The following is a 15,812-nucleotide window of genomic DNA, read 5'->3' on the forward strand; positions in this document are numbered from 1 at the left end:
TCTATAAATAGGAGGGATTCACAGCCTCATAGGCTAGAGTCTTTGCTTGCCCTTCCTATTCTCCTCTCCCTCTCCACCTCAGAGTAGGCCTGGAGTTTTGAGGAGCGTCGTCGCAACCCTGCTGTGTGGATCACCGCTAGAGAGGAGGACGCTTGACCTCCTTCACCCTCTCCTAAGGATCTGCAAGGAAACAGGGATATACGATCTCCCTAGGTAACACAATCTTTATACGCAGTTTTGTGTTTTGCGGATTTTTGCGCACCAATCTTCGCACGACGACGAACATCTTTTTGGGAATCGGGGATTTTTGTTTTATTGTTCTTCCGCTGCGCATATGATGTCGCCCCCCAATGATTTCCCAACAAGCGGTTCACCTAACTGCTTCCTGAGTTCTGCCAACTCTGGCGGGGGCATGCGGTAGGGTGGTCTCGCTGGAGGCTTGACTCCTGGCTCCAGCTCGATACTATGATCCACGCCTCTGCGTGGTGGGAGAGTCTTCGGCAACTCGGGTGGCATAACGTCTTTGAACTCCTTCAGGACGTTCGCCACCACAGCAGGTTCTTGAATGGCCTCTTCGTTGAGTGGCTCTAGCTTCATAGCAGCCACGAATGTCAGTTCGCCTTTTCGCACCCCTTTCTTCAATTGTAAGGCCGAAATGTGTTGGGGCTCCTTGGTTCCTCTCCGAGAGACGGGAACCACGCAGGGGTCATCGCCTCCCATCATACATAGGGAATTCAAGAACGGCATCGGCACCAACTTCGCCGCGTGCATAAACTCCATTCCAAGAATCACTTGGAAGTCGTCTAATGGCACGGCCATCATGTTGGTGTTCCCGCTCCATGTCCCGATTTTGATGGGAACTCCTTTCGCCAACCCGGAGATTCGCCTGGCCTCCGAGTTCACCGCCTTCATTCGGCTTGGGCTCTTCTCCAATGTCAACCCAAGTCGTTGTGCTTCACGATCGGCTATGAAGTTGTGGGTAGCGCCCGTGTCCACCATGGCACGGGTCGTTTGGCCATTCAGCTTGATGTCCACATACATCAGTTCACTACTTCCTGCTTTTTGTGCCTTTGTCTTTATGTTCTCCCCCACTTGACCCCGCATAGTGTTCAACAAACGCATTGCTCCCATTCGGGGTCCTTGCGACTCCTCGTCATCGCTGCTGGATTCTGAACCGCTCGAACTAGGAGCAACAGCTTTGCCTTTGTCCGATCGGGGAGGGTGGATGGAAGCCGTAAAAGCATTGAGTGCCTGTTTTTGTGGGCACTCCCTTACCATGTGCGGTCCTCCGCACAAGAAGCATCCTCCAGGTTTTGAGGCATTGCCTTTGGGGTTCGACCCTTTGTGGGAGCTCTTCTTCTTCTGTTCGCCTCCGAGCTCCTTCCCTCGAGAATGTTTTGGAGGGCGATTGCCTAAAGATTGTTTCCTTCTTGCTGGGTCTTCCGAGGAAACGAAGTCGGTGAGCCTTTCTGCAGCTGCAATTGCCCCGACCACGTCGGTAACATTCCTTCGATTCAGCTCCTGTTGAGCCCATGGTTTCAAACCATCAAGGAAGCTGAACAACTTGTCCTTCTCGGACATGTCCTGTATGTCCAGCATCAGTGCAGAAAACTGCTTCACATAGTCTCGGATGGTGGTACTTTGGCGGAGTTGTCTCAACTTCCTTCTTGCGACGAACTCTGTGTTCTCCGGTAGGAACTGAGTTCTCAACTCCCACTTCAAGTCCTCCCATGTGTCGACTCGACACCGACCTTGTTGGATCTCCTCCCAACGAGTTCGCCACCAAAGTTTCGCATCTCCATTCAGATACATCGTTGCTATGGAAACTTTGGTATCTTCAGAATCGGGCCTCGTGGCTCGGAAGTATTGTTCCATGTCGAACAGAAAGTTTTCGAGCTCCTTGGCATCCCTGGCCCCTCCGTATCCATGGGGCTCAGGTGCCCTCAAGTTTTGTGGCGGTGCAACGCGGGTGTTGCCTCCTCCCGCATTTAGCGTTCTTGTGAGCATAGCCACCTTTGCCGTGAGTTCCGCCACAACATCCTGTAAGTGCTGCACGGAGTCCTTAGTGTCATCGGACAGTCGGTCGACTAGGGCCTCGACCTTGTCGATCCTGGACTCCGCTTCCTCTTGCGAGCTCTCTACCCCAACAAGTCTTTGTTGGCCATGGTAGAGTTCCTCCATGCTCGCTTCCAGAACATCCAGGCGGGTTTCCGCCGTCGTGAGTCTCTCCTTATGACTCTTTTTCCCAGTTAGCGCACCAGATTGCGCTTCCTCCGCTCGCGGACAAGTTGTTCAGCTTGTCCGAGAAGGACAAGCTGAACAACTTGTCCTTCTCGGACATGTCCTGTATGTCCAGCATCAGTGCAGAAAACTGCTTCACATAGTCTCGGATGGTGGTACTTTGGCGGAGTTGTCTCAACTTCCTTCTTGCGACGAACTCTGTGTTCTCCGGTAGGAACTGAGTTCTCAACTCCCACTTCAAGTCCTCCCATGTGTCGACTCGACACCGACCTTGTTGGATCTCCTCCCAACGAGTTCGCCACCAAAGTTTCGCATCTCCATTCAGATACATCGTTGCTATGGAAACTTTGGTATCTTCAGAATCGGGCCTCGTGGCTCGGAAGTATTGTTCCATGTCGAACAGAAAGTTTTCGAGCTCCTTGGCATCTCTGGCCCCTCCGTATCCATGGGGCTCAGGTGCCCTCAAGTTTTGTGGCGGTGCAACGCGGGTGTTGCCTCCTCCCGCATTTAGCGTTCTTGTGAGCATAGCCACCTTTGCCGTGAGTTCCGCCACAACATCCTGTAAGTGCTGCACGGAGTCCTTAGTGTCATCGGACAGTCGGTCGACTAGGGCCTCGACCTTGTCGATCCTGGACTCCGCTTCCTCTTGCGAGCTCTCTACCCTAACAAGTCTTTGTTGGCCATGGTAGAGTTCCTCCATGCTCGCTTCCAGAACATCCAGGCGGGTTTCCGCCGTCGTGAGTCTCTCCTTATGACTCTTTTTCCCAGTTAGCGCACCAGATTGCGCTTCCTCCGCTCGCGGAGAGTTGCCAACTTCTCGCTCATCCTGTTCGCTGCCACGATCCTCGTGAGCGGCTCCAACAGCATGAGAGCGAGTGTGCACATGCAGCCCACCTGCGGCTGCTTGGGGCAAGGGTCCGGCCTGCCCCGTCTTGCTTGATTCGCCACAATGCTTTGCCATGGCGAAGTTGCGAAGTTCGTTCGCTGTTCGGTCGAAGAGCTTGCCCGCTCTGATACCACAATGTCACGACCTTAGCTGGAATTGCCTAAGGCGTGATGCACCCTTGCGGCCAAAGACGCGAACTTAGCTTGGGTTGCCTAAGTCACGAGTCACCCTCGTCGCAAAGACGCGAACTTAGCTTGCGTTGCCTAAGTCGCGCTTCGCCCTTGCGATCTTGCTCCGCAAGGATCAGCCACTTTGTAACCTCTCGCAGGTCCCGAAGGACCTGTAAAAGAGAAAGAAAGTTAGATCGAAAGAACGAGCAACGGAAAAGTCCCGAAGTCTCGCGAAAAGGAAAGCTTTACAAGCAATTCGACGAACACCCTGTGTGCACAAGAGAAAATAGGGAGAGGGAGAAAAACAAGGCTTTCAAGGATGAACGAACAGCTGCAAGCCCACAAACAGCCGCTCACCTGGTCCCTGGCGCAAAACCAAGTTCCCGTAAAGGTCACGTGCGAACTTGCGAAAGAGTGTTCAACGCCCGGTATATAACCGAAGCCCCATCCAGCCATGTGCCACCCGGGGGGTTCCTGGGTGCTGAGATGGCTGACATTTTGGTGAGCGGAGGCAGCACTCCGCTCACCTCCCGCGGCACGCGAAAACGGAGCCGTTTTGGGCTGTTTTGGGGCTGTTTTGCTCGGTTCGGTGAGCGGTCGCTTTGCAACGCTGCAGCTTGTTCGAACTTACATATTTACAAGCAAAATGACCCAAAACCATGAGGAAACATGCTGTCGAGCAGCTGTACATGCGGGTGTGAGCGACGAACGGTTCGTTGAACGGAGTTGTTGCGGGTGCGCGACGACCGTTCGTGACAACAAGCTGCCGCAGGCCAACAATAGTGTGGTGTCTTAGCAGACCCGGATCCGACTTGTAGCTCTTAAGCCCCCAAGCATCGGGAGCAGCCCAAAAAGGGTGCTCCTCCCACAACCCAAAACCATTAATGGACCAAACAGGTCCGGAGCTACTGCTCCGTTCCCCGTCGTCCGACCCGTATTGGGTGGGCGCATCCTCACCCTCCATCATCGATCCAAGGGCCACGATGGGGTCCGGGGAAATTTTCGAAATACGTATTTCTACGTAGACATGGGGCGATACAGATCAGAGCAGGAGTTTTCCGATCGCGTACCCGCCTGCCTCGAGAACGTGGGACCCGTCACTGCGGTGACAATGACGCCTGCGGTGATATAGTCAGGCATGAGAGACACGAGTGGGGAGAATACGTGAATACGAGACTGAAAAAGCGATGACTGGTTTCGGGGCAGGGGACGCGGTCATAAGCTGCCAACGGCCTTTGTGATGGTTAGATCTCAGCCCTTCGTCCCTTATCATAGCCCACTCGCTGCTCCTCTCTCCTCCTCTCGCTATCCTCCCATTGCTTCCGTTTCTAATCGCCTCCTCCTCTGTCTCTCTTATCTCCAATGGCGACCTTCGCTTCTTTGTCTCAGTAGACGGGCCAAAAAGGAAGAGCAAAGCCTCTTTTCTATCGGCGGAACGAACGCTGCTCTTGTGAATTCGTGGAGCCCCTCTGTTCTTCCAGGTGCCTATTTGTTCATGAGCTTGAGAATACTGGCATCGTAGTATTCGTCGAAAGTGTTGGGTGTTGTTTATTATTGGTATTAGAACACCGCCCTCCATTCATAGAAGTTAATGGGTTGGTGTTCAATACTTTTTATTGGCTCCATTTATAGGTTAAGTGTCTGATTCATCATCAATTTCTTTCAGCAACTACATTAGCATCTTAGTACAGAGAGAAAAACTGCCCAGTAACACAAAAATATATATTTTTAAATACTATAAATAATCTGGAATACATTTTGATTTTAATTAAAGAGTGCACAAGCATCTAGTTAATATAAGTTGGTTTGTGTTGCAATTAAGTATCAAACACTAAAAGAATTCTGAAACTATGAAAATATTGTTCATAACCAATAAAAAATACCTAAAGGACACTGTTATGCAAAAACAGTATGGCCTTTGCAGCGAATTCTCATTTAACATCATGATTTTGAAGACTAGCTGGATGTAGGACATGTTTCTCAAAAAATATTTTTCTAGTACTGATACATAAAGCTTGAGTATTTTGATTATCCACATGCACAACAATTAAGAGTGAGGATCTACTTCTGTTTTCTAGGTTCAGTTGGACTCTCTTTCAAATACTTGGACAGGTTATATAGCAATAAGGCAGTATCTTCTTGAACCAGAAGCAGGGCAGACAAGGTAAAATAAATGCATGCCTATAATCAAGTGATTGGTAGCAGGCAGCAAGAGCTGTAAAAACTAAGTACAATTTGAAAAATTTTAAGTGAGTAACTTGTTAGTTGCTTGTTATAAATTAGCATAGTTTGCTCACTATATTATGTTAGACCTGATTTATTGCCAATATTTACATGAAACAATTGGCTCTATGAGTGTTAAGTTCAAAATTTATTCAGTTTACCACTAATTTAGATGCAAAAATTAAGTACAAGTTGAATTATTTCAAGTGACTAACTTGATATTTGCTATAAATTAGGTTATTCTGTTAAACTATATACTACCTAAGACCTAATTCACCACCAAAGTTAGCATGAAATTATTGGCTCTATAAATGTTGTCTTTGACATTTATTCGATCTACCACTTAAAAAATCATTCAGGTAGCAAGCGGATATATTAAACATGTAAGCCAACATGACCAAACATAAATACACAATTAGATTCTCAGAAGTATTTAAACAAGATAAAGGCTTATCAACATACCATTAAACCCAGATTCTTCCTCTTCAGGGATTCAGCATCTCTTCCTCTACCATCTTGGTTGGAATCAATGAAATCAAGGAGATCAGGCATAGGATATTCATCATTTTAGTGGAAGTAGAAAATTCAGTTGGCACATCTAGTCAATGAAAATATTAATTTTAGTGCACGAGGATGACGTTATATAGATCACGTATATCAGCAATAAGTGCAGAGTGAGCATGCTCACAGTATTTGTGACCTAAAGCATGTTAAACCTAATCACTGCAATTATTGCTGTACCTCAGGTGGCCTTTGCTGGCAATAGATGCATCAGGCTTCCGCGTACCATTTCGAGCAGCTTCTTGCTGCTCAATAGCCTTTGACTCAAAGTACTCAAGCCAGGCAGCAGCATCCTGCGAAATCAAATGGCAACTCTGTGAGTCAAGAAACTAAATCGATGCAGAATTAAGAAAAAAAAAGTTTTATTGATGTCTCTCCATATAAAGATATGCATAAATCACCTGAGTACGCAAGTCATCTGGACCAAGCTTTGCTCTAAGTATTTGTAATGTTGTTTGCTCATGTTGAACACTCAAAGGATATGCTTCCATCAAGGATAGTGCAATAGCTATCGCATGGTAACTTGCTGCGGTCTAATGTAATGTAGAAAATTAGATACATATATTATATATATACCTAATACTCTTCATATAAAAATAAAATAAGGTCTACCATCCAATGCAAAAAAATAATAATGGAACTACTTACATCAGACATTGAAAGTTAAAAGACAGTTAGTGTGAGATCATTCAATGAAATTATAAATCTGGTTTATCACAGGCAAACCTGGAAAAGATATTATCATTATACTATAAAGTTGATAGGTTTTTTATCTGCCAAAAATTAACTTTCATGTTATCATAAGAGAGCCAATCAGAGGACTAATTTGAAAAGGCAAGTTAGTATCAGAAGCTCTTTTTCTGAAAAAGAGACTGTTTTGAGACAAAAAAACCACTTCATTCCACGTACACATGCAGCTAGTGTCCATTATTTTTGTGTTCCTATGTATGTCCATCTACATCATGTCTGTGTGTGTACCATCTCCATACAAGAACACAAGAAAACAGAGATGCAATTTTTTCCCTTACATAGTTGGAAACAATTGGTGTTGGTTTTGCAATGAAATGAAAATAACAAGACGAAGATATGGGAACAAGTAAAATTTTGAAAGAGTGAGACAGAGTGTATGTGGCAGCAAAATCATGTATACAATGAAATCTCATATTTTTGCTTTAAGAAAATATATAGTTCTGAATCAAAAGATGGGAAGAAAAAAAGTGTTGACAAGCATCTTAGTGCAGTACATTGTAAAACACCTTTTAGAACAAAATCTTATATTGATATACTTGTAAGGAAAAGAGAATAATGTAAAAGGTAACAGTCAAAATCAAATCTATATTCCATAGACTATGCTTTGTGGATCCCCATCTACTTGAACTATTAAAGATGATAAAATAATGAGCTCTTCCCAATCGATAATAAAATATAAACTAGTGACTTACAAAGTGTTCGAGAAGTACCCTTGGACATATCTAGAAGATAGTCAGCTCTAATAAATATTGGAGGTGTATACAAAGTGGCAGCCTAACACTCTTAACACTTGCACATTAATTCAATATCCGGGAGGGACAATGTACGCAGCCTTAACCCCCACAAGTAGAAAGGTATGGCTCGTACATTTCAGAGGTCACAAAGGAGCCAAACTAGATGTCCCACTAGAGTATGGATATGGAATGCATCTAGAGATATTGAACTTTTTATTTGTCAAGTAACCTGTGTTTCAAAATATAATAGAGTATCCAAAAGGGAATGCCCATTTTGAACTTGGAAATGATTGTTTTCTCATGTTGAGTAGAAAGAGGAGGTTAGAGAGAAAATAGAGTGAAGGAGTTCGCTTAGGTATTAAGCTGACTAGGTCATCCCAGATGACCTTGATATGAAAGCAATCCTTTTCTTATAGATCCCAAAACCTTTTGTACTCTACCACATGATAGATTTTAAGCTCATCTGATTTTGCTTGATGTACTTGTTCAAACCCAAACTAACAAATTAAAAAGGAATGAATTGCTGTCCCATTTTCTTATGTATAACAAATCTTGGTTGCATGACCGAGAATGGTATACTCTTGTTAGGGCAGAATAATAATGTGTGTGGCAAACTTTGGCTAATGGGTTCCAGAGATTGTCTAATGAAGCATATAACTGAACCCCTTGATAACAGGCCAATGATGCTCCTAATTTATATGGATTGCTGAAAGTCGAACCTGCTAACTTATACTGCTTTGGCAAAGCCCTCTCCCACACAGCAGAAGGTCAATAGATAAGGGGTTCTAGATCACCTAATTATCCAGGTCACTAGGTGAGCAGATTAGGGGTGAACTAGCTAGAAGTCACTCTGTAATACATGCCTTATCATCTCAAAGTAATTAATAATGTTTCTGTGGGACTTCATTAACCAATTATTGTAATAATTTATGATTTCTAACACCGAACTACAATAAGCATCAGCTGCTTATCTTAAAAGAATGTTATGACTACTTCAGAAATAAAAAGACACAAGAAGAAACAGAATTTGAGAACAAAAACAAACCTGAATGTGGTCAGGACCAAGCAACTTCTGATTGCATTTCAAAGCTTTATGAAGATATCTAAGTGCCACATGTATATTTCCCAGGCCTTCCTCCATCATAGCCACATTAATATATGTAGCAGCTGTGTTTGGATGAGATGGTCCACAAGTAAGATGCACAAGATACAACGCACGTTTCACATACCTGATTAACAAGTAACAGGAGAAAAATTAAGGGTGATGGTAAATAACATATAATGGAAGCATGGTCCTGGCTTATTATTTCCAATACAAACACCAAAACATAACAATACTAACCTGGAAAGTAAGAAGCTTAATTTTTGTTAGTTTCTGTTCTTCAACTTTTTATGCACACATTAATTTTCAGGTACGAAGTAAATATTAAAGTTAAATCTAGAAAGCCATTGTTCTCAAATTAAGCTGCATTCTTTGTGGCAAAAAAACGAAGAAAATGCCATCTTTGCATATTTTAGCTAATATGCATAATAATAGAGTAGACATAACCAAAACCATAAGACAGATATGTGTCATGGAAGCTTTAATATTAAGTTTTGCATTGGCATGTAAAAAAAAAATTCTCTGTTTAACCGGTCATATCAACCAACCCTCATGATAACACATCAAGAATATAAACCTCGGTGCTTCAAAACACAAGCTAAAAATGAGCAATGACCAAACAGAGAAAACACTCAAGACATGTCACACATGAGACTAAAATAGAACAATGGCCTTTGTCAACGGCCATAAAAATTTATTCCCCGACTAGACTGAGAAAAATGGGAGAAACTTTATGAAATTTGTCTGGTCTCTTGACAAGCCTATGACAAGAACCTATTCAATCTCCTTCCACAAGACTAAGTGTTAAAATTTTTAAGTTTCCTCTTCACCATTTGGCTAATAAATCCATGTTATAACTAATCATGTGATATTAATGGAGCTATCTTCTTTCTCCAACCAAAATTCCGATGTGTTCTTTCTCTCTCATAAGATGGTCACAGTGGACCGGAGGAACCTGAATTTTTACAATGCTGATAAGTTTGATAAACCATTTGTCACTCTTTAAGCTTTTAAAGAATAACATAAGAAAAGATATAGATGCAATTTTTTCTAAATACTTTGTTACCATGGTACTCCTACGACAAACTCTGTATGTTTAAAGCTCTATCCTTCACTAATTAATATCATAAAGCTTTCTTTGTCATAGTTAGAAGATTTACATTATTAAATAGCTTCTGACATGTAGACATTTTTTACATGTGCTGGGAAGCATGATATACAATGAACAAATTGTACAAATATCTCAATCATTGCATTCATGCTGAATAACTTACAAACTTCTTTTCAATGCTTATAGTAGAAGAAAGGCTTCTCCTTAACTTTACAAGTATTATGCTAAGAATGTTGTTTTAAGTGAAACCATCTTTTTAGTTTGGTAATCTAGAATTCAAGACTAAAATTTCTACTTTTATGTATTAATTCATCAAGATCATTTCATGCAAATAACCTAGTTAAAAATTTTTGACCGTTACCTGCCAGAAGTCTTCTTCTTTTTTTCTATCTAGAAGAGGCACTAATTCTAAGTTTATATCTCCTCGAATCCTAATATATTATACTGCAATAATATCTTATAAGACAGTACCAATGTTCAAGTCATTATAAAAACAAAAGATGGAATATCTAATAATTCAAGATATTAGAATTCCCAATCAAAAGAACACTATCTAAGATTTGATACTACAACAAATAAGAATTGAAGTTACTTTAGAGCCAATTCAGTATGTTGAAGCCTGTAGTAAAAAACAGCTAGGTCGCCGTAGCTCTTCATTGTATCTGGATGATCCAATCCAAGCTCCCTCTCATTTATGTCCAATGCCTTCTGCTGATAAGTTGTGGCCTAAAAGTTGCAATAATTTAGTATAATCCCAGCCAAAGACAGGAGCACAGGTTCAAAATTTATAACAGAAAGTTCCTAAAAGTCATCCCTAATAATTGAAGTGATATATAAAATTTTAAATAGTAAAAAACACCATATAGCATATTATAATATTCATCTTAGCGTAAGAAACCATAGTGGTAGAATACTGTTTCATGGTTTAACTCGATTCAGATCTTTGCAAAAGCCATTAAAAAACAGATAAATCCAATTAGAATTAGACATTGATCTACTAAAAGAGGACACAAGTCAGGAACACAAATGCTGTATTAAAATATTGAACTGTGGTTTATCGCTCTTTGATCTGTTTCAACCTCATGACCCACTAATGGTCCTGCATGCACTTATTCAAGGCATAAATTAGCTACCAACTAAATTTCCAACAGAATTACATGTCAATATTATGAAATATGAATTACAAAAAACGGTTTCAATCACTCGGAACATAATCACCCATGACACAAACTTTACATTACAATTCTCCAAATTTCAGATCGTTGGACTTGGCAAATTTAAATTGTCCATAATGGTGTATTTTTGACATTGGATTGGTAAAAACATAATTGATCTGCTCAATTTTACTCAAATAGACCATTTAACAAGGTTCCTTTTAAGATATCAGAAAAGAGAGAACCATGGCACATAACAGATCGTAAGATACTCCATAAGTCCATATCATAAGAACCATGGCCTTCAGTGACACAAATATCTGAAAGCTACCTAATTAAGGTCACCAGTATGGTAGAGAACAACAGCTAAAAGACTGTAGGCTCCAGCAGTCATCCGATTATAAGGACCACAGACTGCAATTAATTTTGCCAGAGCCTGCATCCAACTACACCTTCATACCAAAAGCAAATGAAAGAGAAAAAAGGTCTTTACAAAGAAGTTAACCTGTACAGTATCTTATGACGAATTACCTTTGTTCCATAGTTGACTGCGTCTTCAAGTTTTACCCTTATCAAGTGCCATTTTCGAAGACTCTAGAAGTTGTCGTGCATCTGCAGATGAGCATGCAACTTGCTGCAAAAGATTCAAAAGCACTAAGAATGTAAGATACATTATGGTAGATACCATATTTCAAATAAGACCATCTTAGCAGCTTTACCTTGTGCACAGGTACAAGGCTGATGATATCTGATTTGTCAAAGGGGAAATTTGAATCCATATCAAAGTCTCTGGGTGCCAATTCAATTCCCACCTAAGAAAATTGAACATGTAAGATGAAAGGAAAATTAAATATCATTTACAGAAATGAAAAATGATCATTACCTTGTGACATAGCCCTCTTAAAATAGCATATTTTCTTATATCATTATAGTTTGAGATTGTAAGTTCCCAGTTATATCGCTTTCTTAGAAATACTTCAAGCCATCTCCAGACTAGAAAGTGCACACGTATAGCAGAATGTGAAACATCAGAATCAGGAAGCCCAAGGAGCATGTTAAGTGTTGCAGCCATCAATATAGATAAATCTCCAGTATCAGAAACAGAAGCAATCACAGCTCGTACAACATGCTTAAAAGCCCTTACTATCATCTCATGAATACAGAGTGACTGAACATGAGACAGCTTCTCTGAAAGCTTGACCTGACAGATATTGTACATAATATTGCATTTAATATAATTAGGAAAAATACTTTGTGAAAGTAAAGATATATTCAGCCTCTTCAAGCTAAAGGTGACTCACAACTTGCCCAAGAGAGCGTATTCTTAGACCTCTTGTATGCATGAAATCAGTTAGAGTACGACCATCAACAGGTGATAGCTCCAATGACCCAAAATCTGAGACCTGAATACATGCCAAGGTACAAATAATACTCATTAACCATCATTCCATACTAAAACAGAAAATAATGAATTAAATATGAAAAAATTGTACTCAGGCATACCAACTTTGGGAGAGCAACTTCATCATAATATCTCATTGCCATCTCAGTTAATTCCTGTGGAGACTGATCATGAGAATAGATCAGCTTCTCATCTTCAAATTAATTGTAATCTTAATATATGTTTCTATGTAAGTTAAGATGATACACACACAGACAATAAATTTACATGTTATTTAGTAGTAATTGTGATATAGACAGGAATTAACTAATGATACATAGCCCAGATAAGTGTACATATGTACAACAGAACTGAAACTTTAGAATAAACAAACAAAGTTACTAATTCTGTAATAGTAAGACATGAATTTGCAACTGACAATCAACACCTGAGATAGCAGTAGAAAAATCAGAACATACACCTGAAATAAGGCATAACCTGCATATATTCATGTGACTTGTGCATACCTTCAAATGAAGTCCAGTATTAGATTCTAGCAACCTTGTATATACAGGTTCAGTCAACAAATCTTTGAGCTTGCAAGAATTCTCAGTTTCTTTGCTTTCTACCTTAGGTTCCTTGATAGGCAACTTTGTATTCTGTTTTTCATGCATCTCATCAGATGATTTCCTGTCAATGGTTAAAGTCTTTTCTTCATCAGAATCTGGTTTCTTTTTTGGGTTTTTAAGAATTTTAAGAGGCTTCCCAAGGCCTTCAACTCTTATCTCACTTTTTGTCTTCGTCGTGATTTGTTTTTTGTCATTTTCACCAACCTGTTTCTTGTCTTTGTCACCATTATTCTGATCCTGCAAAGCTTAAACAAACATCATTGCTACCCAGTGCTCTTTGCTTGGATTTACAAGAAATATACTAGTAACACTCACTACATATGCGATGTTCGGCTTCGTACATACCATCGGATACATTAAACTTCCAACTGCTGAAGCATAAGGAACCTTTTGTATTTTCTCTTTCTCCTCATCACTTGAAGGACTATGTTCCAAGCATAACTTAAAATGACTTGCAAGAGGAGAACCAATTGGCTTTGTATTGTTTATACTGAACCTTTTCAATACCTTCTCGATATATTTCTTCTATGACAATCAAATCTTCTTATACGACAACTAAACACTCTTAAATGTCTGTATGAAACATTTTTCCATAACCATACATACTCTGTAATATCACTATCTAGGGCTGTAAATGGTAATAAGTTGATCACATCAACTACAGTCCTTAAAACCTCATCCCAAAACTTTTTGGGTAGCTTGGCCTATGAAAACATACATTTGATCTTTTTCATAATTATGTAATTCATAAAGATGTACCCGGAATTGTCATCTCAAGTTGGATATATATATATATATATATATATATATATATATATGTAATTCATAAACGCTTTGTCGACGCCCAAAACACACACACACTGTGGCCTGTGAATGCATGTATTATTGTTTCTGTGTACGTGTCTACTACTACTACAACAGTACAATGTACATTATAAATCCAATTAGATTTCACATATGAAATGGCACCAAATGGGTGGATGGCAAAAGATTACATTGCTCGACAGCAAAAGATTACAGTGCTCGATGAGGGAGGAATCACAAAGCATACATACACATCTCTTCGCTTGGCTTTGGGACTACTCCACGCCAGGCAATGTCTCCTCGGCTAATCTCTACGTGACGTCGAGTATATGCCTTGCCAATGGAGTACTCATTTCTCCTCCCTATCATTCGTGATTCATGTTTTTCATCTAAATAATAATACTCGTGTGATTAGTTATCATTTGTCGTAATCAGTCGTGAGGATTTGTTTATACTAATACGAAGATAAATAATGATTTATCATATGACGTCGAATCGGAGCAGTAATAGACATATTTAATCTTACATCAATCGAAGAATAATGAAATCAAATAAAAGCTAAGAGGTCACAGTTATCAGTATATGTTGTTTGAGACTTGCATCTCTCTCTCTCTCTCTCTCTCTCGAAGAGGCAGCGGGAACCACAAGCAGAAGACATCCAAACTGCAGCAGGCTGGCATGGAGCAGACCATAATAAATGCCAATCAAACTCCATCCAAGTCCACAAAAAGGTGGATTTGCACAAATAATTCAAGAGGAAGTGTGAGCATCAGCCAACCTTGGAAAGATAAAAGCTTCATCTCTCAAGTGCAATCCATTTACGATGATGATGACAGACAAGGCTGACTGTCATGCAGCCCCATGCATTATACTCTGATGAATCACTGAAGGACTAATGGCTATTTTTAGCTGAAGCTTACATATCAACATCACGGAATTATGGATGACAGCCAGACTTGCTGGACCAGTCACGCTGATATCATCATTCGAGTTGATCGTTTCCTCCTCACGTCACAAAATTTTTTCACTCTATTTTTTTTGTCTTCGTTATTACCGTGAAAATGGATCCCAATGTTAGATTGATATATGTATATCTGCAACTTCATAAACTAAATAAAGATATTATTACTTCGATGATCAAATTAAGTGTGAGTTAAAACCAAGAATTTAGTTTTTTTTATATACATAAGTACATATACATATGTTATATCAAGACATGAATTAAAAATGGTTACTATAATTATCGGGTAGTTTAGACTTTGATAGATCATTAGCTTAGCTTTAATCATAACACCTTGCAGATGTTGAAGAGATAGATTTTATAACTATTTTTAATTTTCTGCAACGATAAATATGGACATATTTCTTAGAAATAGGCAGCGTTTGACCCAAGTCGCCGAGGAATCGGACGCGGCTGAAGTGTATCACCGATCGGGACGGGTTTGCTTTGTATGATAGCCTTCACCTTTCGCTAAGGCCAGCGTCGATGACGACCAAAACACGTAGTCTACAGCGATAGCCACCACCTTCCCCACCTTCTATTAATTCCTCTGCTTCTTCTTCGATCCCCAACCCCCCTCTCTCTCTCTCTCTCTCTCGCTCTGTTAACTCTTTGGTTCTATCGCACACGCAACGGTGTTGGGGAGAATCACATTAATTGGTGGAGGAGAAACAGATGAAAAGAATGGTTTGGTCTCGAGAAAACGCTGTCGATGGTTGCTTAGACACTCTCAAACCGGTAATCTTTCCACTTTCTTCTGTTTCTCCTGTCGATTAATATATATAAATATTATGCATTAATTTCAAGCAAATCGACCGTGTGAGTTTCTTTGGAAACCAATCTACCTTTATCTTTCTTATTGCATACAACTTTTTCTTCTTGGATCAAACATCTTCTGCAACCATTGATCACTCGCCAAGAATGTAGGGAAATCAAAAGTACTCTTTTGTCTGTAACAGTAAGTTTATGTGACCTTCCATCGGACAAAGCATATATATAAACATATCTTTCATTGTTCACAAGTTTTGATGTAATTTAATAGTTCACAGTCTTTAAACAAAGATAT

General features: G+C 40.4%; 2 protein-coding genes and 2 long non-coding RNA genes across 4 annotated transcripts in view; 3 read left to right on the forward strand and 1 right to left on the reverse strand.

Moving 5' to 3' along the window:
* Positions 1–15,812, forward strand: part of LOC135594794 (protein REDUCED CHLOROPLAST COVERAGE 1-like) — an 87,066-nt gene that overhangs the window by 38,570 nt on the left and 32,684 nt on the right. The window lies entirely within an intron of this gene.
* Positions 4,390–5,576, forward strand: LOC135595702 (uncharacterized). The gene is made up of 2 exons (XR_010480605.1): positions 4,390–4,778; positions 5,376–5,576. It is a non-coding gene; the product is annotated as an uncharacterized LOC135595702 (long non-coding RNA).
* On the reverse strand, positions 5,801–10,523 carry LOC135595696 (protein REDUCED CHLOROPLAST COVERAGE 1-like). Its single transcript, XM_065086962.1, has 5 exons — positions 10,371–10,523; positions 8,611–8,794; positions 6,483–6,614; positions 6,262–6,374; positions 5,801–6,118 (listed from the first exon to the last, which is right to left on the reverse strand). The coding sequence occupies exons 1-5, from the start codon at positions 10,433–10,435 to the stop codon at positions 6,106–6,108; spliced, it is 507 nt and encodes a 168-aa protein (XP_064943034.1). The 5' UTR covers positions 10,436–10,523; the 3' UTR covers positions 5,801–6,105.
* Positions 15,323–15,812, forward strand: part of LOC135595701 (uncharacterized) — a 1,755-nt gene continuing 1,265 nt past the window's right edge. The window contains exon 1 of the long non-coding RNA XR_010480604.1: positions 15,323–15,484. This is a non-coding gene — a long non-coding RNA (uncharacterized LOC135595701). The remainder of the gene's footprint in view (positions 15,485–15,812) is intronic.

This window comes from Musa acuminata, chromosome BXJ1-10 (genome assembly GCF_036884655.1).
Source record: "Musa acuminata AAA Group cultivar baxijiao chromosome BXJ1-10, Cavendish_Baxijiao_AAA, whole genome shotgun sequence".
Taxonomy (NCBI): domain Eukaryota; kingdom Viridiplantae; phylum Streptophyta; class Magnoliopsida; order Zingiberales; family Musaceae; genus Musa; species Musa acuminata.